The 27,862-nt window shown below is 40.3% G+C and overlaps 1 protein-coding gene across 26 annotated transcripts in view; it reads left to right on the top strand.

The window, feature by feature from the left end:
* RIMS2 (regulating synaptic membrane exocytosis 2) overlaps positions 1 to 27,293 on the top strand; it is a 450,137-nt gene extending 422,844 nt beyond the window's left edge. For 25 of the 26 annotated variants that reach the window (XM_072034389.1, XM_072034391.1, XM_072034396.1 and 22 more), the window contains 5 exons: positions 20,906 to 21,047; positions 22,241 to 22,353; positions 23,055 to 23,156; positions 23,745 to 23,884; positions 24,351 to 27,293. In XM_072034389.1, the coding sequence (XP_071890490.1) occupies positions 20,906 to 21,047; positions 22,241 to 22,353; positions 23,055 to 23,156; positions 23,745 to 23,884; positions 24,351 to 24,569 (716 nt within the window). In that variant the 3' untranslated portion in view covers positions 24,570 to 27,293. Of the gene's footprint in view, positions 1 to 7,571; positions 7,940 to 20,905; positions 21,048 to 22,240; positions 22,354 to 23,054; positions 23,157 to 23,744; positions 23,885 to 24,350 lie in introns of those variants that run through there. The other variant, XM_072034407.1, reaches the window with a different exon arrangement.
* Positions 27,294 to 27,862: the final 569 nt, after the last annotated feature.

Raw genomic sequence — 27,862 nt, 5'->3', positions numbered from 1 at the left:
ATTGCTTTTTGTCGGACTTTCACTTTCCATCTTTTTCTTTGACGTACTGTTACACAGTATGCAATCTGATTGTACTATTGGTCTGGCACTTGTCCCTGAGTTACAGGAGAGGTTATCCATCCAACCTAACCTACCTCATAACCTGGCATAACAGTGCAGGATCTGCCAGCTGCCATGGAAATGCACTGTGGGCTGTTGTTACTCTCCATTTGATGTTTGGTTGCTGCACTTGGTTCAGTGTGACAGTCAAACGTGCCAAATGGTGTGATGAATGATACCCGTTGATGACTGGTAAGATCTAAATTCTATGTGAATTAACTTAAGAAAAGAAAATATTGCTCTTCTATGTAATATTTGCTCTGTATTGTGCTTAAAATTTTGACCTGGAATTAGACATGCCTGAAAAACATACCTATAATTAATTGAAACAAGAATATGGATACAAGAAAATACTGAGCATTTTGATGTATGAATGTTTTAAATGCTTTCATTGTAGTTTATTGTAGATTGTAGCCTATTATATCTTTATGACATGATTCTATGCTATTTTTAGGCATTCTCTGTTTTTAAGGATTTTTTTTTTTTTTTATCATTTTGGATGGGACACCTTACTAGCTAGAGAAGTAAATTTTATTTCCTAAAACCCAACGTAGATAAAGAAGCTGAAGTTGCTCAGCGTTTTGCAGGATCCAACACAGGTCGGGTGTGGGGCCAAATTTCTATCAGCACATCTGGTCTGTAGTAAACATTAGCTAGTATTACTACTAGTAGTAGTAATAATAGTAATAATACCAGTAGTATCCTAGTCTATGGAATTTTACAGCTGTCTGTTATTTTCAGTCCCTAAGTATGAAATTATGAAAAGAATAGTGTAGACATATATAATCCAATGTGTACAGATCTAGATGGATAGATATGGTGAAAGGTCACTATTTTTGGAAACTACAAAAATGTGTAAGAAAAATGTGTGGCATTTCTGCATACATAACATGATATATCAGGGAAATAACTTTAAACTGCCATTTTAATTGAATTTAAGTTATTTGGGAAATTTCCCAAATCAATGTAGAATCTATGTTCTTAGCAGTTTGGCATTACATTTCAATTAAGAGATATTTCAGAGGCATGCATCCTACTCTCCATGTATTGGTTTTCCATCCGAAAAGGTGTCAGCGTATTAGTTATTTCCCTTGAAGGTTGCAATAATGTTTTCAACAGTACTAACCTTTGGCTAGGAGAGCTCTCCCACGCTGAGCAGTTTAGCTAGGCATGAGTATGCTGCCAATGCCCCCTTTTGGCCAGACCATACACCCACCAGCAGTCACTCAGCCACACGGGAAGTGGTGTACACTTAGTACAGGATGATCTGCAAAGCGTGAGAGGTTTCTGAGAGTTACAGGTTACTCAGAGCAATTAAAAATTAACGTGTGTTACGCTGAATCATATTTGAACTCATTAATACCGTGGTAGTGTTGTTAACTGGCTTTTGAACAGCTAACTTGTTTATTTAATTAAATTAAATATTTGTAGCATAGTGATGTGAAACCAGGTAAGTTCTTTGGCAAGTGAACTTTGTATTTTGTATCTGCAGTCAAATTCCTGCCTGGCAGCCTTAGATCTCCAGTAGTGTCGTATCTGAGAGAAACAGGTTTTCTCTGTATTACAGCGTTCAAACACACAGGCTTGATCTCTAGCACTCAGTCCAGCTGGCACAGAATTACCCAAATCCTTACTCTGCAACTCTCTTACCTCCAACAGCTTTTAGGAAGTGATTGCTGTCCCACTTTAACTCCCGAAGCTGGGCTTTATTGGAGGAGTGCTAGATGTTCAGCCTGATGCTCTGCTAGGGATGCTTCTAACAGCGTGGCAGTGAAATGGTCGAGTTCCAGTGCCTCAGGTTGTGCCTTGGTACTGCACTTACTCAGGCAGACGTAGCTGTAGATTACCAGAGTAAAAACAAGCGAAAGAGAAAAATAAAAATGTTTTTCAGCAGCAGTGGGATTTTGGGATTCATGTGGTTGTGTGATCATGGCTGAAGAGACACTGCTATGACTCAAACGCCTTGGAAATGAGAGCAGTGTAATGACAACAGCACGCATTCCTCTGCAGGAAAGGCAAACAGAATGAAACCTTACAAAACAAAGCTAAAATTTGTGATTTTGTCAGTTAAACATGACATCAGTAGATAAAAATACATTTCTTTCCTCTAGCTCATTTAGACTTTGTTTGGAGAGCAGTTTTTATTGTTCTTCCTGGCACGATCCCAGTGCACACCAACTGCCTCGGACTCTCGCTCTGTGCTCTGTGAGTTCAGAGCTGACCGTTCAAGTTCAGGTGTCTCATTAGCAGGCTGAACTCTCTAAGTAGGGCCCCCCTCTAAAACCCTCATTAAGATTTGGAGGCCTCACACCATGTACATTACCTGCCTGGCATGAAATTGGTGCCCTCGATAAGGGTCTGGCACGGGGCTGTGCGTGGCATGGGAAGCCTCGGAGGAGCACTGTGGTTGCTCTGCCCCAGAGTAATGCAGATGGTGTGGCACAGGGCCAGTGAATCCTGTCTGGGGTGTCAAGAGCAACCGATAATGCGATAGGCACAGAACTTTGCGAAATCATCCCCGCTTAATATACATTAACCTTCTGCAGGTATGTCAAAATTAGGTTATGGGCTTGCAAGACAAATGTCCCCTTACAGTGCTGGCATTTGGACTCACCGAAGCTTTCCCCACTTGACAATAATGTAATACTCTCCCAAGGTAGGCTCATCGAACCAGACATGCATTTTAGCAGCAGTGTCTCAGCAAACTGTGCTCTCTAAACTTTGCAGAGCCAGAGAGCAGTGGGTGACAGATGCATACCTTGCTCTGTCCTCATTTGTCATTTTCACATGCTGTCTGCAAAACACATTTCATCTCAGTACCTCTTTTTAAATATTTTGTCCTTTTTTTTTTTTTCTGGAAAAATACAAGCATAAAGGTAATAGGGTGCTTTTCCACAGTACAGCTTGTTAAGTAACACCAGCAGATTGCTGCATCAACTCAGGTGCGTTACCTCTGCGTATGCCTTGTGCTCCCCAAGCTGCTCGAGTGCAGTGTTCCTGCCCTGGTTTTGTCACTTCTGTACTGAAGGCTGAATTACAGAGGGAAACAAATCATGTTGCATGAACTTACAGTTTCAGAGAGTAATTACACTGTCTCATGTAAGGCAATTTGAAAACCTTCCATGGGGTACACAGGCAGCTGTAATAATGTTTGAGAGTACATGTGAATACCTGAAGTATGTTTCTAAGCTGATGGATTTGTTTCATTATAAAGAAGGTTATGTCGTGTAGATTTCCCTTCTCAGAGACAAAAAGGTGGATTAGGATCCAAATAAAGAGAGCAGATAGCCTACACATATGCTTTTTTATCTAAAATCACATATGTGTGTTTTTTTAACAGATTAATATTGTTTCATGTGGGCTTCTTTCTCAAAAAAAAAAAAAAAAAAAAAGAAAAACAAAAACAATTTTTACCTTAAAAGAGCATTTACATTTTTATTTCTGTGCTCTTTATTTCTCACCCTGATGAAGCATTATGAAGTAATATATTTTGCTGAGCTCTACAACACCTTGTGGTTTGCAGATTACCTTGTGATTGGGAAGGTGTGAAATTATTTTAATCAAAATAGAAATACTTAGCTGTGTAAAGGTTTCCTGCTCTGGTGCTGACCTCTTAACTTTTTGTGAGCTAGCTACACTGCATTACTGCAATGCCAGGACATTAGCAGCTCTCTCTGTTATTTAGAAATAGTATGATTTATTTTGTTTTTATAGTTTTATGGTAAGCATCTGAGGAGAAAGTTAAATACATGTTATTTAAATGAGAATAATATTAGCATTAAAGCAAGAGAGAGACGTATTTTTCCAGATTTCTTTCCTTCCATTGTCTAAAAAATTAAATTTGTTTAAAAAATTAAAACTGGTATCTCCATTGATCTGAAAGCATCCTATGTTTCTAGGAAGAAGAATACTAGTACTTCTTCATCCCCACCTTGCTAAAATTTCTAAATTTTATTCTTAGAAATTGAAATCTGTGTTTTGAAAGAGATATGAAAGCCATTTCTTTCAGTTCTTCAAATCTGTATGTGGTTTTAAAATGTGTAAGGCAAAACTTTGAAACAATCCATACAAGGGCTAAACTACCTAAAGGTAAACTTCCACTGGCACAGACTGTTCAGGAAACGGGAACACTAGGAGCATTTTTCTGGAATTGGGTACCAGCAAATGCAAAACAAACAGCTCTAGTAGAACACTGTTTTGCTGATATAACCACACTTGGACTAACAACTAGGGAATTCTCCTAGAACATCTGTGTCAGTCAGCAAAGCTATTTTGGTAGAAATCTGTACTGTGGACCTAGCTTGATACTTGGGGTGGAGTTGACCTTACAGTAGCAAATGCCAAAAGAATTGGAATGGAAAAATTCACTGTTACTGCTTCAGCAGAAGGAGAAGTGTGGCTCCCTTGATAGGCAATGCTCGGAAAATGCAAAATGTATTGACTTTCAAAAAATGCAATTTAGAAAATTGGTATTCTGATTGATGTAGGAGTGGTCATTATATCAGGAATCTTTGCAGAGAGAAGTTGACCACTGATGGTTCATGCTGCAAGACTGAGACCATGGATTGGGAGCCATGGCCCTGGGAATATACAGGGAGTCTTGAATGGAGTTCGTGATCATGTTAGTCATGATCAAGGCAAGAACAGTTATTTTTTGTATGTTGGGAAACAGTAAAAACAGCCATTACCTTGTGAAGGACCCATAGCTTTCTGGACCCTGCCCCTTTCATGTGCATGGCTGGAGCTGCCACATGCTCCTCTCTGCGGGCATGAGGACAGCAGCACAGTCCTAACATTTATCAAAGTACCGTAAGTAACAGCTTGTTACTACATCTGATGACACTTACACACTGACCGGGAAGTAATTTTGTGACCTTTTCAGTGTATTGCTTTAGCTTAAATATATATATATATATATAAAATATCTTATGCCTAATAGTTGATATGTATAGTGCAAGTTGAAGATAATTGAGATGCGAAGAAGGCTAGGCAGCTTCACTGGCTTTTCTGAAGACAACTGTGATTGAAGCAAACCCTGTATGCAGCAAACAAAAGAAATCTGTGGTCAATGACTGACAGAAGTGCAGAAAAAGTTTTGAAGAGGCAATAACTCCTTCCCAGTTCCATTCCCAAAATGCATTCCCTAACTGCAGGTTTAAAAGGGGATGTTAGGAAACTTTTGGTCACCTTTCCATAATATCAGTGGACAGGATCCCTTTATGGCAATGTATGCTTTTATCTTGCATTCAGGAGCCAGCTGCTCTGGTGTCAATGCCAGGGTGGTAGTCCTGTTTTCTGCAGTCAAGACATGCGTCTAGACTGCCATCAATTAGATTATTTGTATAATGCACTCGTTATCAAATGTTCCAGGAAGCCTCCCCAGATCCCAGAACACTGGCAATTGTTGTCTTATCTCAATTCTTTGTCTTTGTTTTCATTCTTCCCATTGAGCCCTTATTTTAAAGAAGGAAAATCAGGAGAGAGAAGCATGTTAAGGAGTCTTGGTGCTTTGTCATATGTTTGCTGAATTGGTGTCTTGTATCACAACCTGTAACTGGGGTAATTTTGAATTGATTAGGGATTTTGCAATATTTAAAGCGATTTTCTTGGTACAGACTGATTTTATCAATGATAGTAATACTTCTGTTATATACTGTACAATATTAACAACAGCACTGACTCATTGTAATCCCTGTGGCTGCTAAGTCTGTTGCAAGTTCACTTTTGTTTTTATAGATAGGAAACTTTACAGTCAAATCTCTTTAAAATATCTTTATCAATTACTGCAACAAATTTCATTATTTTTTGCCAATTAAGTGATAGCTGTATATTAGAGGTTTGTTGTTGTTACTATCATTATCATTCGCTTTACAGTCTTTTAGTAACTTACCTTTTTAGAGTAAACTGTAAGCAGAAGTTCTCTCTGAAATTCAACTACACTTTAACGTGATGCAGTGCTAGTACAGATGCAAAGGGTGATTTTAGAGGGAGTGCTGCATGTTTTGCAGGCTGAGTGTCCATCTCAAATTGGAGTGCCGCATCCAGTATCATCACCGACTGAAGTACCTTTTGGAATATGGCCTGAGTGAGACATTTATAAGATGTTAAAGCCTAGACAAGTTGCTCTGGATATCATGTCTTGCTAGTGCAGAAGAACAGAGGATTTATCTTGTCCCAAAGTGAGTGCTTGTGGTGTCACATGATGCACATCTTATTAGGAATACTTGATTATAGTTGTCTTAAAATGAAAATATCAGGCATGTTGTAAAAATAGCTGTCACTACAGTGAATTCACTAAGTCAATTTTTTTTCTATAGATTGAGTGGTGATCAGTCCTATCCCTGAGTGCCGGATTTCTGATGGGTTTTCATTCTGCAGCAAAGCACAACTCTGTTGACTGCTCAAGATCTTTTATTATTATCCAAGCACAAATAGCATTTTTCAGTCATCAACTCAATGGAATACACTCCAGGTGTAGCTCTATAAACAATTTTTGTGATGTTTTGTTTGGCTTCAAACTGGCATTTTTACTGTGAAGTTTGTTAGATCAAACCCTGAATATCATTTACTATTATTTGGGTGGATTTAAAGATTTCTGAAAAACAACAGGGGAAAAAAATCACGTGTACTAATGTTGTGGTTTAAAGTGCCAGTAGCAAAACAACAGCCATGTGCAGGGTTTGGTACTGCTTCTGCATTGTTGTGAACTATAGGGGAAGGAGTTGTTGATGCTGCAAAAGACAGCAGTAAGTTGATGGTTTTAATGATGTCCAGTGCTTTAGTTTCTTACCGTTTGGGGGGACAATTTGGCAAATGCTATACACAGCATTAATAAATCATCCTGGATAAGTAGAAAGGTAAATGGTGGTGAGAAGATAGCAATAAAATCAAAAATGCAAATGATGTACTGGAGCTAGGAGCAAAGTGTGTGAATTCAGAAAAGACACCCTTGCATCTACAAAGGATGTAGGTGTGTGTTAGAAGTTTGAAGCTTCTGAAGCTTCGCTTTAGAAGTGAAGGAGCTTCGCTTGAAGTGAAGGAGCGGTGTGGGATTTGCCTCTGGTTGCAGGGCTGATTCCTCGCTGGGTGTTGGACCACTGGCAGCGGGCAGAGCTGAAACAGAGGGGGCAGAAATGAAACCAGGAGCCCTTCTGTGCTGTGCGGGTGACGGAGCCCTGGCACAGGCTGCCCAGAGGCTGTGGGGTCTCCTCCTTGGAGCCCTTCAGCAGCCGCCTGGACGTGGTGCTGGGCACCCTGCTCTGGGTGTCCCTGCTTGGCCACGGGTGGCACCGGCTGGCTCCAGAGGTGGCCAGCCTCAGCCACCCCGTCCCCCTCAGCCCCGTTCGTGCCTCAGGTGCCGTACCGGCTCTGCCTCAGCCTCTCAGCCTCTCCCCCCGTCCCGACCCACGCGGGCGGTGCCTGAGGGGCGCCGCCTTCCCCACAGGGCGGCCGGGCCCGCCCCCGCCTGCCCACCCGGCGCCGCCCGCTCTCGGCTCTCCCCGCTGACAGGCGCCGGCCCTGCCCTGCCCTGCCCGGCCCGCCTCGCCTCATCCCCACCGCGAGCGGCGGAGCCGGCGGAGCCATCGCCGAGCCGGGCGGCTCGCAGCCCGCCCAGCGCTCCCTTCTCTCCGTACCCTGCCTCCATCCCTCCCTCCCGCCGCCAAGACGCCGCGCTTCTTGTACCGCGCCAAGGGCGGGTGCCGCTCGGCCAAGATGGGCCGGCAGACGGCGGCCGGCGGGCGCAGCATGCAGCGCTCGCAGAGCCGGAGCAGCCTGTCCGCCTCCTTCGAGGCGCTGGCCGTGTACTTCCCCTGCATGAACTCGCTGGAGGAGGACGGAGGTGAGGGGACGGGGACGGGCGGTTACGGGGCTGGGGGGCGCGGCAGCTGGGAGGGGGCTTTTGGGGTGGCTGGAGTGAGCGGAGAGTCCAGGTGGAGCTTGCAGGTCTCACACCCGGCTGTCTCTGCTCCCTAAAGTCAGCCCCGGCTGTAAAGCACGCTCGTAATTTCCATACGTTTGTTGCAGGACCAGAACTTCACATGGCAAAGAGGAGGAATGCAGGGGGATCTGGCTTCATGTAACTGGGGGGAGCCCAAGAGAACCTGAGAAATAAAAAGTCCTGGTTCCTGTCTGGGATGCGTGTAACAGATGTGTGTGTGTGCTCAGACACAGCACCAAACCCTCCCAGGGACAAAAGTTGTGTTTCATGAGCTTACTTTGACCATACTGCTTTTGTAAAGCAAATGTTTAAATGTATTGACATGTATAATGAGCTTAGTCTTCCTAGTGTTTATCAGAAATATTTTAAACTTCTTAATTTCGTTGACATTAGTTGAGCACATCACACCCTTGGTAGATTTTAGCAATATCGAATCAAGATATCAGTATTTATACAATCCCACTTGACAGTCTTATATCAGCTGTGTGTGTGCACCACTCATAATCTGCATTTAAAACATAGCATATATCACCTTCCACATCCCAGGTTGAGAGTTTGGTGGCATATGTTTGTCCCCAGCCTTCACGTGTCTTGATTTATCTTTCCATGTGCAGCAGTCGCTGAAGTGTCATCCCCAGAGCATCTTTCCGTGCTGATGAGGATGCCGAGGTTGGTGCCTTGCCTTTGCCCTGGTCCCTGCTCAGGGACTGGTCGGGTTGGCTCTTAATGCAGAAAATAGGGAGCTCCTCCCTGGGGCAAAATGTGCTGTCCTTCAGTACTCTCATCTGTTCCCTGCCATGAACAGAGAAATGAACTGCAAAATATTGCCGGTAGACTGAAGGGTAGGCTTCAGAGGGCATTTTGTTTAATCTTTTGACGTGCTAATAAACTCTGTGGATGAAAACACACATTTTTAAAGGACTGAAAATATCATAAATTATGCTAAAATGCTTAGGTATTCTTTAAAGGTTGTTCTATCCATTCCAGAATAGTTGTCTCTTCAGTCCTGATTCTTAGTTACAATAATGGCATTAGCCCAGTGTGAAATCAGAGTATTGATTTGTATTGTTCTGGTCTGTTTTCTTTACTTCTGTAGGAAAAAAAAAATAATAATTTATTCCTCAGTTGAGACCCATCTATGTTTAAAGCTATTCACTGACTTGAAATCTGAACTTTATGGAAATCAATAGAAGAATACCTGTTAGTTTAATGTTAATTCAATTGTAGTGTTTTATTTAGTTTGTGCTGGCAAGTTATTTTAAAAGTAGTGTTAAACGACTATATACAGGTTTTTTTTACATGTTGTGTTTATTTAAGTTATCTGATCCTATGTAGATGTAGGCTACGCTTTAAAATGCATTGCGTGTAGTTCAAATGAAAGAGCAGAGATGCAATTGCTGTGCAGTTTCTGCGCAGCTGAGTCTCTGCTGCCTGAGCCTTCAGACACACCAGGTCACAGAGGCATGGCAGGCATGACAGCTGAGCTGCTTTCCGTAGTGCACTCAGTGAGGTTATAAAGAAAAAAATTAAAAGCTGTGGTTTTTTTTGAATGCAAATCACCTCTGCACCCTATTTTAATTTGTTGTCTTCTGGATGCTTTTATGCAATTATATTTTTGTACCCGCAGTGTCCTTAAGTTGTTGTGGTTGGTATGCTCCCATGTTTGTGTACTTACTGCTTTACACTTTAATCTGTAAAAGATAAATGTTAAACCCACTATGTAAGTTATACATCCTCGAGAGGTAGTTATTTTTGTGTATGATGAGTAGGTTAAAGAAAAAGATAACCCACTACACAGAGGTGCTTTTACATTTTCCACTCAGTCACACTTTTAATACAAATAGAAAATCTGTTCTGTTGAGGCATTTGTTTATGATGCACCCTTGATGTCTTCTGTTCATTAGCTGCTGAAATGAATATGATGGCCCGTAGGTATGCCTTTGGGTAGGAAAGGACATGTGTAATGTCAAGTTTCAAAGTCACCAAAAAGTAAGCCAAGAGAAGGTATTAATAGGAACAAATTCAGAAGCCATTTTAGAACACCGTGAATGAGAAGACAGATTCGAGTGTCAGTTGATGAAGAAAGGAGGCTTCTTCAGCCCTGGTATCCAAGCTGTGATGTGCTGAAGAGGCTGTGGAGAGGCTGCAGGTTTCCAGCTTAGTGGCAGGCATGAACTTGTCGTGGGTTGGCCAGGTTTGCAGCCCAGGGCTCTGGTACTGGTCCTTGTGTTTCTGACTTGCTAATCAGCTACACGAGTCCTTCAGGTTTGCCCCCCAATATTTTTTCCATTGTTAGTGTACTTCTGGTAGCTGTGCTTGTGCACACCCAGAATTAACACTTCATGTGGTACCAGAGCAGATGACATCTGTTATGGAAGTGTCAAGGTTTTCAAAAGATGTCTTAAGTATATTTTGTTACCTTTGTGGATAATAGAGGGCACAGCCTGCATCCTAAAGTGGGAATTAGCATCACCTGGTGCTCGGAACAGATTCAAATTACGTGGATGTCATCAAAGAGAGGCGTGGGGTGTGAATCTTGAAGCTGCTCTTGAAGCATCTTGAGCCTCTTATTTTGTCTCTTAATCCTGGCTCTGTTGAAGTTAAAGGAAACTTTGTCATTAAATTCAAACAACTGGGGTATTTCAAATGTAAATGTTTGTGACATTGTTTTAGACATCTGTGTAGCGATAATGTGAAATTTCACGCACATAAGGTATTTAAAAGCGGTGGATTTGAGTTTACTAAAGTTTCCTGTGGTCGACTGGAAAATGTGCTTGAGCAAGTGAATTTTTGCATGCAGGACTGAAGGTTATCCAGCACACACAGAGGAAGGCAGAGGCTCGGATCACATGTGGTCACTAGAAAGCTTATGTCTGCTTTTACAAGTGGGATTGTTAACTTGGTGCTTCCTCACATTACACAGCGTGTATTGTTTGCTGTGCTAAATTTGTGCTACACTTTCCGTTTTATGCTCCTTACGTTCACTTCTGCCTTGCATTTGCACTGAGGCGTTGATTTGTGCTGTTAAATGTCAGGTTGTCAGGAGTGCAGCCATGGAAAAGCCACTCGTGGCAAGACCTGTGTGCAGAAATACACCCTCCAAAAGGGATTGTATTTCAATCTAATGTCGTCTTCGCCAAAACACCGAGTTTTTGGGTGGTAGCAAAGCTGTGAGATTCAAGAGGAAAATCAAATGCTTTGCAGGTGCTGAAGACAATTCGAGAGATAATTTATGATAATTTAAGACATAAATTAATTCAGAAAGAACTGGAAGGCATCTTGGTCTCCCAGTATGTTAGAAAAACAAAAGGCAATTGGAGAGAGGGGAAAAAAAAAAGCCACAGAATGTTCTCCAGCCCAAGACAATCATGCCAGAAATAGCAGGAATGAGTTTTGCTAGCTGAGGAGAATATACATTGCAGTTCTACATAGTGATGTCTGCCAAAAGAAGTTTCTTGAGTGTGGCCACAGGGGTTCAGTAGGAATCAAACCCATTGCATGCTGCTGTTACCTCGCTGGTAGCTATCTGGAAACCTGGTTGGAAAAGGTATTTGATCACATAGGTGCGAGCAGGAGTGTGCCACTGATGCCAGTGAGTGAAGGAGCAGGACTTGAAACGTATCTTTGACTGCTCACTTGAGCACTATTATTGATTTCAGTGGCATTGTTCGCATATTAATCATCTGCTCGTTGGTAGAGCTGGAATAAAGCTGCGCAGTTCCTGGATTCGGTTCCTGTGGTTAGGCCACCAGATCACGCTGTCCCTCTGGAGGTCCCAGTAGACAATAACAAGCAGACAATAATTTAACCAGAAATAGAAAATGGGGGAAGTAGTAACAATAAATTCATTAACACAGTAATTATTAAAGTGAAGAGAATCCTGCACATGAAGCCGTTATGCTTTAAAATTGTCCTCTTAAAAGAATAAAGTAATAGCAGGACTATCAGGCAGTGAAGAAAATGAGAGTAACTACATCTTCTTGGGGGAATTGGCCTATTTTTTGGCCTTGGTGGTAAAGATGACCTTGCTTGCGTGGAATGTGTGGAGGCAGAGTCAAGGTGGAAGGTGAGAGAAGGGTATTTTGTCCTATGGAAAGGTGTCAGCTGTAAAGGACAAAGCTTGAAGGACCACAGGCTCGAATGATGCTAACACACCAGAGGTTGGCTACTGTGTATCCCCTGCCAAAGTGGGGTGGCTCATCTGGAGGGTAAAAATCACTGGACAGAATCTGTATGACGTTAAATGTTATGGTTTGTTTGCTGCTACCACACTGCTTGGGGACTGACTCCAGTCCACCTCTCCGTCCATGCTGCAGGGCTGGCTCTCCCACCTCACAGCTCCTCTGGTTGGCTCCAGGGCAGGCAGAGGTAGCACAGAAGTCATTTCCAGCAATTTTTGTCTGCCTTTCCAGTCCCAAGGCGGATAAAACCTTTTGAAAAAGAAGCATAGGAATAGCTATGCTGCTGCCAGCAAAGCAGAGAGTGTGGCTTAAACAAAACACGTGGAGTCTGGGGACTGGCTGGAAAACCAACAGAGGAGAGTGGAGGAGAAGGGTTGACATTCAAAGAAAGTATAGCATGCTTCAGCTGACTGTGTGATGGAAATGCCCAGCAGAGTTTTAAATCTGTATTTCTCATCTTTGTTGTGTTTCTCACCTGAGCTTTAGTTACTCAGCAGCCTCTACCTGAACAGCTCGGGTATGGCTGCGTCGGCAGCTGTGAACATAAACCTGAAAGAACCTGTCCGAGTTAAATCAACATGCTGTAATTGTCATTGTCAGTGGCAAGGTCAACAGCGTAGCAGAGCGGTGGCTGGCTGCGTTGCCGCTTTTTCAATTGCAGAGGTAAATGTTTAACAGCAGTGCTTTGAAAATGGGTCATTACAGTGTGAAATGTCGGAGTTTGGGGAGCTGCGGTTATTTAAATAATGGTATTTGCATGGTACCATTACTCATTTTAGACAAAGCTAAGAGGAAGATCTGTTCCTAATTTGTGTAATCTCAGTAGCCATCCAACTACTTGGCACCATCTATCTCATTAGACCCTAACAGAGGATGTTGAATTGTTTCAACACGCTCGCTACATCATTCAAAAATGCTGCACAGATCCTTCTGATAATGTATGTAATCATTCCAGCTATACTAAAAATAAACAAGATTGGGCTAAAGAATGCTATTAGTGTTGTTATGTATTTAGAAAATACATCCCAATTCATGTAATACAAAAATGAAGAGCAATTGTGAGCTCCTCATTACAGAAACACTTCACTGTTTCAGAAGTTGTAATCTGCTCTTGGCGCTGCGTGGAATAACTGTCATTAATGAGCACACAAGGATGCTCTTCATCCAGGAAAATGTGCATATAAACCTAATAGCATTATAACACAGAACGACAGCGATGGTTTCTTTTTACTCAAGACGGTCGTCCTTTGTCATTGGCAAAATCAAAGGCTGGGTTTAGAGGTTGCTCGTGGTGAAGATGTGCACCTAGCTAGCGATTCCTTATGTAAACGGTATGTAAAATTAGGATGTAATACTACAAAATTGCTTGCTCTATTTTTTCAGGATTTTAATAGCCTGGGGATAAGGCTGATTTCCCGCTGCTTTGCACTTTCTGTAGTCAAGCAAATTGCGGTACGGGATGTACAGAGTGGGTATGAAATCCTACCTTTCTGCTTATGCACAAAGTCAGACCTATTCTGTCTGAATTGCCAGATCACCAACCTCTATGGGATCACAGCTAAGTGAGGGTACCCAATATGCTGTTCATTTGGGTCACTTGGCACATGGGGCATGCAGCTGTGGGCTGAAAAGCAAAACTGTTCTTTGGTGTCACATCTTTGTGTTTAGTTTTACAGCAGTCCTAAGAGGCTTTTGGCTGGTGGGTCCTCTAGCCACACGTTCAAGAGTCATGGTCTTACCTGTAACAGAAGCAGAGACTGCTGCAATGGTGCTGGAAATGCCTGAGTGGCTGTGTACGGTTGTGTTGTCTTTCTAAGCCTACTAGTAAAATAAAAAATAAAACAAAGTAGCACAAGCATAATCAGGATGTCCTGATCACTCATGGGCCAAGTAGGCAGTTAAAAATATACATATATATATTAAATGTTTTCTTGGCTTATAAAATAAAAAAGTCTATATTGCTATCATTTCAATAGGGCACACTTGGTGTTTGATTGTGCCTTTTAAAATGTTCTTAGGTAAGTGTTTATCACATAAGTTTTGTATTTGGAAAGCTGTAAAGATTAAGTTAGAAAGTAAAAATGCATAGTTGAAGCTTTTTTCTCTAAATACAGCAGCTCCTGATATCAGTACAATGAATATGGAGGTGAAAAAAAAGCATTCTTTTCTGAAATATTAAGAGAAGTTGGGGTTATGTATGGAAATGGGGGGTTTCTGTTTCAGTGTGTACTGTGAAGTATGCACTTCTACATTATACTTAAAAATGTCCTTCACTGTGTCAATACTGCAGCCAAAATCTGTACTCAACATCCTTAAAACAAGGAATCCAACCAAAAGTCTTGAAAACTGTTTTGCTGTCATATGGTGGGGGCCAAGTAACCAACAGAGAAGCGGAGATGCCAGAGGATGGCAGGAACACCAGTAACGCCAGCACCCATCCAGACTGGTTCCCTGGGGTGGCTCCCAGCATGCTGGGGGGCTGTTATCAGAGGTAAATTCCTTGTCAGGAGAACTGACTGAGCTCCAGACCCTGCTGCTGCGGTTCCCTTTATGCCAAGCTGGGATCTCCAGAGCATGGTGCACAGCACAGGTGCTGAAAAGAAGCTGAAAGCTGTCAGAGGCAGCAATGTGTCAGTTTTGTATGTAGCATGCTCAGTACCAATTCTGTATAATAATACAGGGGATACAGGAATTTTAGAAACATTAAAGTAATTATCATGTATGGGAAATACAGTTCTTGTTAATACCTCAGTCTTGTAAAAATATTTTAAAGCTCTTGGGATCACAAGTGTTGAAAAGCTTGAAGTGATGCCCCACGCAGACAAAAGCAATTTCTGTTGTCTGATGCTCTTAAATATTTGCAGAAGGATCAGTTAAAACTATCAGGAGAATGAAAAAGAGCAGAGCAGGAAAATTAAAGTGGCAGAATACAACTTTAAACACATTGAGAAGTGGGAGGGAATAAGGAGCAGGTGCCTGCCTTAAACCACAGCATTGCCTGGGAGCAGCATGTGGTGAACTGACCTCACATCACGCAGCCACAACAAGCCAGGGGGGATCTTTTCCAGATTGGAAGTATGAGCAGCCTTGCCATGAAAGGGAAATGAAATACAGACAAAAGGATGCTGCAATTTAGTCTGAGCTTTTTATCCCATGAACAGACAAAATTTTTGATGGCTGCCTCTTGGGTCCCGTGTATGGGAGTTCGATGAGATTGGGACCCGAAAGCTTCTACACCAGCTATTGATCAGAAGCTCAAGAAGCACTTTTGCAGCTGATCATTTCATTCACATCTGTCTTTCTTTCACTTTTTCTTAGGTGCTGTCTTAATTAACCTTAATCTTAATTAACCATGCTTCCAGTGTGGCCAGAGGAAAGAAAGAGGAGGAAATAAAAAGGCACGGGTCAAGAGTGAAAAAGTATTTCTTGATTGAAAATGAAAAGCTAATGAGGGCTCCCAAGAAATTTAAAAATCTTTTCTGACCAGAGGCTGCGAGCCTCTGTTTTAGTGGAAGGTGTCTGGGCACCCAAAAATGTAGTGGAGCACAATGAAATTGTTAAAGAGGAAATGTAGTTCCTTTGCTGCCTGTGATGTGGACAGTCGGTGTGGCTTCTCCACCCCAAAGTCTTTCCATTCTGTCTTTGTTGGCCTTCTGGAAGGGAAGGCCATGTGTCTTTGGGGCAGTTCCTTCCTTCCTGTAGGACAGAATAGGATTTTTCAGAGGATTTTGTAAGCATAGTGTAGACTGAGGCTCTGTTAGTCCAGACTCTGTCAAGCTTTTCCTACCTGGCTGCCCTGAATGCCCTGGATGCACTGAAGTGCATCCATACTGAAGGCAGCACTGCTTTTGGGTTCCTCTGGCAGGCCATTCCCATCCCAGTCTGAATTTCATAGTGTTCTGTATTGAGATATACATGAAAGGAAGAACCAGTACAAAGGTCTTCCCTTCTTGCCTACAAGCACAAAGTAAGGGAAAGTCTGTGGTTATAGCTACTCCTGCCTTGCAAATGCTTTTTGGGCTTCGGAAGTGCTTGCATTGTGCCCTGGGGAGAAACTCCATCAGAAGGGTTGTAACAGAACACTTCATAAACTGGTGGTGAGCAATGTCTTGAGAACAGGTATGATGGGCTCAAAGCTTCTTAAATCAAGGTGATGGTGGAATCTGGGTTTCCTAAATTTTGCTTAAATTAGGATCTCCTAAACCCATATTGGCAGCTTGGGGTCTGTGGGTGATGCAAGCAAAGAAACTGCTGAGCTGTGTTTCCCTGCGGTGCTTAAACAAGAGCTAAATGCCAAAAACAGGGTGTGCCAGATCCATAACTGTGTGTCAGCAAGGGGATTTGAGACCTACCCTGTCCACTTCTCTTAGGTAGGCTCAGGTATTCTTAGCCTCTCTGATAATTTTACCTAACCTGTTCTTCACGTGCCCAGAGCAGGTCTCCAGATACTTAGAGAGTTTTGCTCTTGGAAAATAGTCACTTCATGCTCTTTGTGGATCTGACTCCTGAGTTAGATGAAAAAACTGAATCAGTTTTTACTCGACCATTTTTGTTTGATGGGAAGTGGCACTTCAAGCGCTTGAGTGTGTTTCTGAAGCCACAGCTGCTCTGCACTCCATGAGAGTCCAACCGAGAGCTCACGTACCACATGGGGACCAGCATAACCAGCTGGCCTCTGCCTGCACCAGCAGTGTCCTCTCCTGGGGCTCTTCTTGCAGGCACTTGCTGAGAGCAAGCTGAGACCTTGTACATTCCCCCAGCAGAGGCAGTTATCATCTGGCTGGATCCCAGATCACAGAAGGTAATCCGTTGTGCTCACTGCAGTCTTCAGCTTGCCCTCATCTTGTATGGAAGATCACATCAGGAGTGCTGCACCCTTCATTTCCAAGCGATTTGCACTCCTTGTTATGGGAGCAAATAAATCCACAAGTCATTTAGAAAATACGGCCTGTAGAGTCTCTTTGCAGTAACCATATTAGTTAAATTACCAACGTGATTAACTGTAAGAATGAATGTGCTTTCATAAATGCCAGCGCAATTATTTCTGGTAATTTATTCCACTCCATACAATATAGCCATAAGAATCTGAACTAGTGTTTTTCAGATAATGCATTCCATATTTTTGCTGGCGACTTAAGAAAAATTTCTTCTTTCTAGGGCAATTAGATTATGCTAATTTGGAGAACATTCTCAATGTTCTTTATTAGAGTTCAGTAAATTATGAGGAAATTTATTTTCAGAGTAGGTGGTCAGCAGCATACTTAACAACAAAATACGCTACTAATCCTCTCATTTCCTCATCCTTTCATTGGGAGGAGTTAAAAACTGTGTGAAGTGAGTGTATATGTGTAAGTACTTGATGATTACGAATCCAGACTGCCACCTTTACACTGGCACCAGTTCCGTGTTTACTTCTGTGTAAGGCAGATGCACTCTCAAGTTACTGATCTAGCTAGAGAGCAGCATCATTTCATTTGGGATCTTTAAAATGTATGATTTCAGAACTGGTTTTGTGAAATGATCTGTCTTAGAAGAAGAACAACTTCTAAAAGTGTTGTTGGTTGGTTACTTTTGGGCTAGATCTGGTAAAGAGTGCGGACACAAAAGTAGTTGAATCAACACAGCTGAGGGTATTCTAATTTCTAGGTAAGGATGAGGGGAAACAGTTTGGATTTACTGGAGCAGTAAGACCTTCAGCCAGGTCTTCCACCAGCTACACCTTGTAAGTGTGCTACCAAAGACTTTCTTTGAGCTGAGAATGCTTCACATTTTCATTACTGCTTGCAACCTTTTGAGTATTTTAATGCTGAACTTATGAAACATGAACTATGAATCATATAAATACCATTTTTGCATCTAAATTGCTTGAGAAACTCTGTGATTATATTTGGTTTGTTATGTTTTTCCAGGGACCAAAGTAGTGGTAGTATTGTGAAATCACGTTTAAGCATTTCTCATGTCTATTTTTACATATTAGTTTAGCCAAACTTAATCTGAAAGAATACTCATCTCTAAACGGCAGCTCTGGAGTCATGTCTGTGAGCTGGGGCTTTTTCTGAGCTTCTGTTTCAAAATGCCATTTTGCTGTTAAAATCTTCAGCTCTTATTTCAAGAAGCATCAACATCATGAGTAGCATTGGGCTAACATCAGCCTTACTGCCGAAAGGTCAGATCTTCCTCTTTTGAGGCCATCAGAGAGCTGTGCCATTTTCTGCTGAAAACCTGAAAATTGTTATTCACATTGGCTCTTTTGGACCCTCCTTAAATTCAGCGTTAGGGTCCAAATAATTCCTGTTTATCACCTGCATTTATACTTAATGTTCAGCTTTCATTCCCTAACAAAGTTGCATCTTCTCAGCTGTTGGCTTGTCTTCCTGCGAACCAGAGCACTTATTTCAATTAATGTGAATGTGGGAAAGGAACACTGGTGCAAAGGGATGCAAAGAACAGCTGGTGAAACACGTGTCTCTATGAAAACTTGAATGGCAATTACACCAGTTGTGCCTTAATTTCTCAGTAAATTGATATGCAACAGACGTGTTGATTTTTTTTTTTCTACGAATGTTTTGGTAGTGCAAAGGCAGATACAAAATTTGAATTATAATTCAGAGAAAAAATCTGCCTTGCTAATTAATAAAGGTTACTGTATACTCTTTCATATGTCATATAGTCAAACTCATATTTATCCCAACCCCAAAAATCCTTGAAATATGGTACAAAAACTTGAAGAATCATGTAAGATGGAGTCATTCTGTTAAATTTGTATAATTCATGTTTACAAGAATGAAATGAAAATTACCACCATCTAACAAGAATGAATACTAAGTAATCAAAAGAGCTCTTAACATCGGAAGGGCAACATCCTGTAACAATACTTCGGTGAATGGAGCATGGAGCTTCGGGAGCCGCGTACCTTTCAGATTCAGCTGTAACACTGTGTACCTTCTCTACAAGACAATGGCACATTTTTTCCAGGCAGTTTTGCAGTAATGTTTCTTTGATCTGAGTGATTGGATTTTAGACCAATGTTGGACCAATGTTGGAAGTCAGCTGCCAGCTTTCATTAGTTTAATATAAAAAATAGAAGAGCAGACAGTTGGAACAATATAACCCAATTGTTGACTTCTGCCCTTCATTTTCCATATGTCATGTTAGCCTTGTATTTTATTTTATATATGAATTTATTGCTCCAGATAATAATGGGTATTTTCAGAACTAGCTTTGACAGAGTAAAAAAAATGATTTCTTTCTGTGTAGGTACCAAATTAATGGATGGTACCTAAGGGGCAAGGTGAAGATCTACAGCAAAATTGTTTTTCTTACTTTTATTTATATTGTACTGATTAAAAGTTTTGGTATTAAGGAAGTCATGTGATAAGCAACATGACTACAAGACGTGAATGAACCATATGCTGATATGCATCATGTCTCATGACAGCTAAATGCTATTGAAAAGTTATTAAACATTTTTTGATGGTGCCAGTGGGTTTTCAAGGTATTTGAGGTATCTGTTTCCCACTTGAAAATCCCCATGTTCTTTACCTGACATGTATCCCTCCTTGCTGTTCTGCCCTCTGGTGTGGGATGAGCCAGAGGAGCTGAAAGGACAGCAGTCTACAAAAGACTGCAGAAGAGGACAAGGTCCTAGATGTCCCAGGATCTTGGATATTTCTGCCCACTCAGTGCATCAAGTGGATTAAAAAATCTGGTATCATTTGGTGTCATGTATATTTAGAGTTATTACTCTGTAATCAGTATATCACACATTATTGTGCTGAAGTGAGGGGGTTTTATCCATTGAATAGGTAAATGAAATTGGAATACTGCATTCCCTGCACTATTGCAGGGAATAATTAAAATCAGAAATTACGTGGAGTGACTGTCTTATTCATGAAAGAAAAACTGAGGCTTTATGCAGTTCTTGATTTTTGTTTTCTGGAATTTTAATACATTTTCCGTCTGAGGTCTTGATCAAAATTCTGACACTAAAATAATACTATATTCAGTTCTTTTATTTTTTTTGTCCTTTACTAAGTTTTGAGTACTTTTCCCTTATCCAGTACCCAGCTATCTCTCACTTTGCTGTTTTTACAACTAAAATTAAGCTATGCAAATGGATACAAAAAATGTTACTCTTGGAGATGGAAATAAAGTTTCATATTGTGCGTAAGGGTCACTATGGTATTTTTTAGGGGATGGGAAGGGTCCTTGATTTGTTGTTTACTGTCGTCACTAATGGATGTCTGTAACTTGATGTCTGCAAGCAGATAATGACCAAATGTTCTTAAATCCAATAATTCAGCTGGATTAAAACATTCCTGAGACACTGCAGGTTTTGACATAATGGCAGCACTCTAATTGAATCCCTAGGAGGGATGTGTTCATCCAGAGGAAACGTATTTTAAGCAGACTAGATTATGGCTGGTGTAAATCTGGTTACCTCCACAGGCAGACTTGTGTATTGTGTCTGAATAGCTGGTAGCGACAGGACTAAGGTATCTCAACAGATATTTATGATGAGTGTTCTGTCTGCTTGCTTATTAATAAAATACTGATATTTTTTAATGGAAGACTCGGTACAGGTCAGTGATTTCTGGCTTCGACTGCTGCTGCGGCGTGGAGCAGTGCCCTACAGGAGCAGCTAGGATGGCACGGTGCGATGGAGACCTCTGTTTTGTCTCCACAGAGGCAGGGGGTAAGAAGCTGCGGAGCACCGTCCAGAGGAGCACTGAGACGGGGCTGGCCGTGGAGATGAGGAACTGGATGACCCGTCAGGCCAGCCGCGAGTCGACGGATGGGAGCATGAACAGCTACAGCTCCGAGGGAAAGTAAGCAGCAGTTACTATCGTGGTCACCTGTCATTTCTGCACAAAACTGATGGTTAGACAAAAGTGAGGCGAATGCTGTAGGTCATGTTCAGTCAAAATCCCTTCCACAAGCTAGTGTTGTTGATACACTGCTCAAAGACCAAGCCTAATTTTTCTCCTGTAGCCAAAAAAGTCTCTCTCCAACTCCATCTGTGTGGAAGTGTGGGACTGTCGTGTATTTTAATGTCCCATATGCTTTTCATAAAAGTTACGGACCTCTGAGTGGTATGTCCGAGGCACTGGCCAGACAAGTCTCATTGTGGATAGATTTTTTTAGTGGTATTTCCAGCATTGGGCAATATACCTTTACTGAATGATACATCTCAAAAGTCCTGGTCAATGCACTGTATGCACTTGAGATGGACGTTTATTTATGGTTGGTCATTACAAATCTCACTAGTTTTTTCAACCTTTTCTTTTAATTGATCATCTAGAAAACTACCATTTTTCTCAAGCAGTTACTGACCAGATTGTTTTTCTTAGTAATTGTTGACCTTTATTTGGTCACATAGAATTTATGGCAAGAATCTGAATTTTGAGTTACTTTGGTCATTTTCCATGATGAATTTAATTTCCATTATTGAATATACGTCATTCCCCAAGACATAATATATGACATATATAATGAATGATAATTTTAAAAGGTGCTTTTAATAATAGTGGCCAGTGTTCAGTCTAATATATTTATTTCACTGGATACTTTTGACATTCAGCCATTGAGTTGACGTTGACTGAGAAGCATGAGAAATTTTACCTTCATGTAACTAAAGTACTGGTAAGGGCATGTATTAATACCTTATTGAACTGATCTCCTATTAATACTACAGTAATTAAGAGGCCTTTGATATATTGGGAAAAGAGAGCATGACGGAATAATAACACTGTGGAAGTTCGAACCAGTGAGGATTAGCACTTTCTTCACCTGCTCGAGTGATTATATGCTGGAGGCTGAATTACTACGTGTTGAACACCAGGAAGTTTTGAAAATTACAGTAATTATTTTGTAGTCTTGTCAGTGTAAATAAGTTCCCTGTAAGCAGTATTACCAGAATTATAACTGATAAAGGCAAAACATCTAGAAAACAAAGCAAAAGGCAAGATCAAGAGTATTTGCTGATTTTACTTATTTAATTATTTCCAACATTCTTTTTCAGTTTGATTTTCCCTGGTGTGAGGTTGGCTGCAGATAGCCAGTTCAGTGATTTTCTGGATGGTCTTGGTCCTGCCCAGCTCGTAGGACGACAGACTTTGGCAACACCATCAATGGGTAAGCATTTTTGCCCTATAGATATAAAATAAACTACTGGGTCTGGTAATTAGAACACAGAAATTATCTAGGTTCCAGTTCTTTAAATAAGGATTTCCCATGTGGTTTTGAACAAGTCAGTTAGGACCAGCATTATAACTTGAGCCCTAGCTGAAAATAATTTTGGATACTCATTAGGATATTCAAAAGTAAAAAGGTGGTTTGAAAAATTCAGTCTTTAATCTGTTCTTCGTCAGTTTTCCATCTTTGAAATGTGGCTGAGACCTATTTTTTCTCTGAAGTACTTGGCTAGTATTGAATAAAAATGGGAATTTAGGTGCAAAGTATTTATTATTGTTCTTACAGATTTTTTACATGCAGAAGTATTTTTTCATACCTTTTCTTAAACTAGAGGCAGGGTGAAGAGATTCCAAGCAATTTCATAGAGCAGGTTTGTACTAATTCCCTTGCTGCCTTTATTTCTCTAAAATTCTTGAGACAGATATATAGAATTTAATTTGAAGTAATAGAGGCACAGGAAAAGGGAGATGAGGAGTTATTAAAGTTTTTTTTTTTTTACTGTTTACTAATGTAAATAGTAGTGAAGAGAATAGGTATTAAATTATCTAAAAGTGTTCACATCTGGATCATACTTAGAAGATAGATATCATAGAAGATACAAGTCATTGAATATTGTGTGTGTGTGTGTGTGTGTTTTCTAGGAGATATCCAGGTGGGAATGATGGACAAAAAAGGACAATTGGAAGTAGAAATTATCCGAGCCCGTGGCCTTGTTGTAAAACCAGGTTCAAAGACACTGCCAGGTAAGGCAGAAAAATCTTAGCAATGTGAACTTTGAGGGAAGTGAAGAGGGAATCAACAAGAGGTGTGGAATAAGTATCTACTCTGCAAAGTAGACTAGTAGATAACTTAGTCCTTTTTTTATAATCTGATGTCCTATAACATTCTGTGGAAAGGACGATATATTAATACTTTTAGCAAGCTCTTCTACCAAAATAGAAATTGTGTCAGAGTCATTTCTTCACTAATTTTCACCTAGTAGATTATTTTAAACTACTAACAATTTGGAGCATTGATCCAGATCTCACCAAAGTCAATGCAAGTCATTCATTTACTTAACAAGCCTATTTTGCATACTGTACAGTAAAGTGATGCTATAGATAGGAATACCTGATTTTTCAAGGTCAAAATCTGGATATTATTTTTTGGGGGGGGGGGGAGGGGGTGTAAAGAAAACTCATGGATGTTTCTCATGTTAATAAATGTTAATACTGCTTGTGGAGACTTATTATATATGTTATGTATCTGGTAAAAGGCAGATTTTAGCATATGGTGATAGAACATATTATCTTTTATGCAAAAATTTAGATTTATTTTTCTTCCCTTCTCAGCACCATATGTAAAGGTGTATCTATTAGAAAATGGAGTCTGCATAGCCAAAAAGAAAACAAAGGTAGCAAGAAAAACGCTGGAACCGCTTTATCAGCAACTTTTATCATTTGAAGAAAGTCCCCAAGGAAAAGTTTTACAGGTAATTTGCATCAATACTCTTCTGAATCTGAGCATGCCACCTATTCAGTTCCCACTGAATGATTTTCAAAAATCTTTCATGCGTAATTTGGCAAGTTCTACCGTTTCAAAGACTTGTTGAGTACCGAAATACCACAGTAACACACCTATTGATGACAACCAAGTAGAAAGTGCTAGGCAAAAGTCAGTTGTAGATTATTTTGTCTGTACTACATGTGCTCCTTATCTCACTCAGCTTTCTTAGTATAATAGATAACTGCTCAGTTACTGCCCAGCTCATTAGTGCCTCTGCGTTGCGGTAATATAAGCTGAACTATATCAGTAATATACAGTGAAATATATCAGCAGTGGAATATTTAATTCTTTACTACATAGAATTAAGTTGAGGCATTTGAAGAATCAGACTGAAGCTCTTGTTATTGTTGCTGATTTTTTTTTCTATTTTCTTGTGTTTCTTTTGCTAACAGATAATTGTTTGGGGAGACTATGGACGTATGGATCACAAATCCTTTATGGGAGTGGCACAGATACTTTTAGACGAACTGGACCTGTCCAACATGGTGATTGGGTGGTTCAAACTCTTCCCTCCTTCTTCCCTAGTAGACCCAACTTTAGCTCCTCTCACCAGAAGAGCTTCCCAATCATCTCTTGAAAGTTCAACAGGACCTTCGTATGCTCGCTCATAGCGTCTGTGAAACTGTTGTCATAGCAACCAGCGTTACAAAAAAAATAAAATTACAGGTCGCAAACCCTGGTAACACTGCATGCTTAATGTTGTGTCTTCTGAGCCTGTTTCTAGGGCTACAACGCGATCCTGTGTTCTCAAGGAAGTTGCACACATTGTGCCCTACAGAAGGCCCTCAGGTGAAGGACTGAAGTCATGAAGAACTGATAGGTTTGGAGTTCAGGGACACTCAGTTTTGGTCCAATCTGAAGCCATGGACTAAACTAAAAGAATCAATCTGTTTCATGCAACAAAAGTCCTTTTCAATGGCATATCTATTTTGTTGCTCCTGTTTCTTTATTTATCTGCCCTCCCTCCCTAAAGCTTGGTTATGCCACAGAAATGGAGTTAACCTCCCATGAAGCCATGTTACAAGTCAGTGGATTTGCAGACATTGGAAGAAAAGAAGAATGTAAGGATGCTGGAAAAGTCAACTGTCATTTGAAACAGTTACTTGAGATCTGAAAACTCTTCATACTGGAAAGGTTCAAGACTTCAAGTGGTGGGCTTCATACCTCCAGCTATAGATACAGTGAAACCCCAGATGTGATGGACTCTCTGAAAAATAAATTCTGTGGATATACTGTACTGTATGAAATTAAAGAAACTTTTTTGCATGGACACAGATTTAGCTGAACACTTAAATTATTTTCTTGGGGCTGCAACTTGCAAAAAAAACAAAAGAATAAATCAGCCATTTTCAACAGTTTATATTATTTTTAAAAATAAATTTCACTAGTGCATGGTTTTAAAGGGAAGAGAATGCAACAGGGTGATACAAAGACACACCACGTTTATCATTCTTTAAACCAGTCATGGTCTGTATTTTTGCAGACGTATATTAAAAATAAAAAAAATAATTTCTAGCAAATATTTAAAATTCTGTTTATGTGACAAGAAATAAGTGTAATATATTAAATTTATTTAAATGTAAAAGGTACAAGCCTTGTAAAGTTCAACATAATGTGCAAATTGTACACATCTTTTACCTCCTCCTTTCTCTATCTCTCCTCCCAGTCTCTCTTCTTCCTTTTGCTCTTTTTCCCCTCCACCTCCCAGGATGATCATCATAATCTAAAATGGCTACCTTTTGACTTATTACTCTCTTATGCCCCACATTTGGTTCAGGATTGCAGATTGTTCTGCATTTCTGAATTATTTGAGAAAAATATTGTTTAAGAACTTTTTTTCAAGCATGTTGAAAAGGATTTTGCAACATGGCTTGGGAGTACATTAATGTAATTCAGCATGTATTTGATAAAAACAAAAACGATATTTGAACTTTTTGCAATTTATTGTACAGTGCATGGTAACTTATTTTCATTTTTTTCTCACCTTCAAATTGAATTCTACAGCAAAATACTGGAATCATGTGGCCATTGCAAGATGTCTTCAGTAAATTTGTTTTCAGCACCAGCATCATTCATTCAAAGGTTGAACTATCATTTCTTGAAGGTTTTGGAAAGAGGAAAAACAAAGTAAATGGTTGATTTTTAGGAGGTAAATTTAAACAGTTTTATTTGCACTAAACCAAATTGCTACATTCTTGAGTTTATAAAAGCAACAAAGATTACTAATTCTTACAGTTCTGCTGTAAAGTTCAATTTTCATAAACTACATTTGTGTTGGCAAAGACATAATTAGGTAATATCAGTCTGAAAAATGTCAATCTTCGGTTCATAATGTAGCCTTAAAGCTTATTGCTACCACTCTGGCAGTTATTTGACACCATTACCAGAACCCTCACTGCAGTCAACAGATCTTCAAAAACCTGTTTTTTGTAGCAAACAGTAACTACCGTTGGGTGGTGCTGCAAGTTCAAGCTTCTCATTAAATTGCATTATTTAAAGGGAATGTAACTGGCTAACATTTAATAAGAAAATGTCCCTTTTTTTCTGGGTCTTTGTATGCCTTTATTACCTACTTAAGGTTTAATATTGAAACCTTGCAATAATTTTTGAAATACACATTACATATACCTTTCAGGCCACACAGAATTATTCTGATTTTATTTGAAAATCTATTAATGTTTCCCGTTATGAAATTGTACATGCCTCATTAGAGGGCAAAAGTAATAATAGTATCACTTAAAATGCCTTTTACTTTGTGCAATATCATATAAATCAAGATTGTGTCTTGTCTTCAGAGTTTATATAATGGATTATTAAGTTAATGGACAGACTGGTAAAATTATATTTATTGAAATAATTTAGACACCTGTCTACCAGCAGCAAATAAATATTACCAACATGCAGTCTACAATATTCCCTAGGATTAAAGAAAAATTACATAACCATTTTCCTGATACTGTGAGACATGCTCACACATTGCTGTATGCATTGTCCTATATAAATTATTTCAAGTTTTAAAATCAAGGACATGACGCATGGAAGGTTTGTACATACTTGTCATTATGCAGTATTTATTTAAAAAAAAATTAATGTATTTTTTTTAATTTTCACACGTCTGCAACTCTACTTATGGTTTAGTCATGTAAATAGCACTATTCCAGTGATCACTGCTGTCTTGTACATACTATCTTTTAAAAAGTTAAAAGGAATACAGTTGGGGGAAAAAAAAAAAAAAAAAAAGGCAGATTAGGCCTGTAATGAACACCAACTAATGTAAATCAAACTCATTCTGGTGATGGTATTTAACACTTTAAATAAAACATTTTCTTTACAGAGCTTGTGTGCAGTGCTTTGTTTCTTTTCTCACTGTTATGACCATAAGCTGTCTGAGGCTGCAAGGCCGGGCTCAGGCTTTGGTGTCACCAGGATGTGAAAGGTGCTGGGGCTGTACAAAGCACATGTGTCTGTGTCTCTCGGATAAATGACAAAAAAAAAAAAAAAAAAAAAAGCCCAATTTCAGGGCTGGCCACACTCCAAGTGGCTGGCAGGAAGGCTCTGCTTGGCCTCCCCAAAGCAATGCCAGCGGTGGTCCCTGGCATGGGGACCTTTCAGTGTTCCTGCCTCTGCTTCATTCACTGGGAAAGCTGTAGCCTTAGATTTTTAGTTGTTGGACTGTAATATTAAACAGATTGGACTATGAAAAGGACAAGTTAGTAAGCCTCTACTCTCCAGATACCACCTAACATTAGCCTTTTTTTGAGCAGGGCACAAATGAGGCCAGGCACTGGTAGCTCAGGCATAAGCAGCAGAGAGCAGGCCGTAGGCCAACACCTCTACAGCCACATGAGGCAGCTCCAGGGAGTTCAGTAGGAAGAGAGCAGGGGCAGTGCTTCCCAAAACCAGA

This window comes from Anas platyrhynchos, chromosome 2 (assembly GCF_047663525.1).
Source record: "Anas platyrhynchos isolate ZD024472 breed Pekin duck chromosome 2, IASCAAS_PekinDuck_T2T, whole genome shotgun sequence".
Classification (NCBI taxonomy): domain Eukaryota; kingdom Metazoa; phylum Chordata; class Aves; order Anseriformes; family Anatidae; genus Anas; species Anas platyrhynchos.
This window is presented reverse-complemented; position numbering and strand designations above follow the sequence as displayed.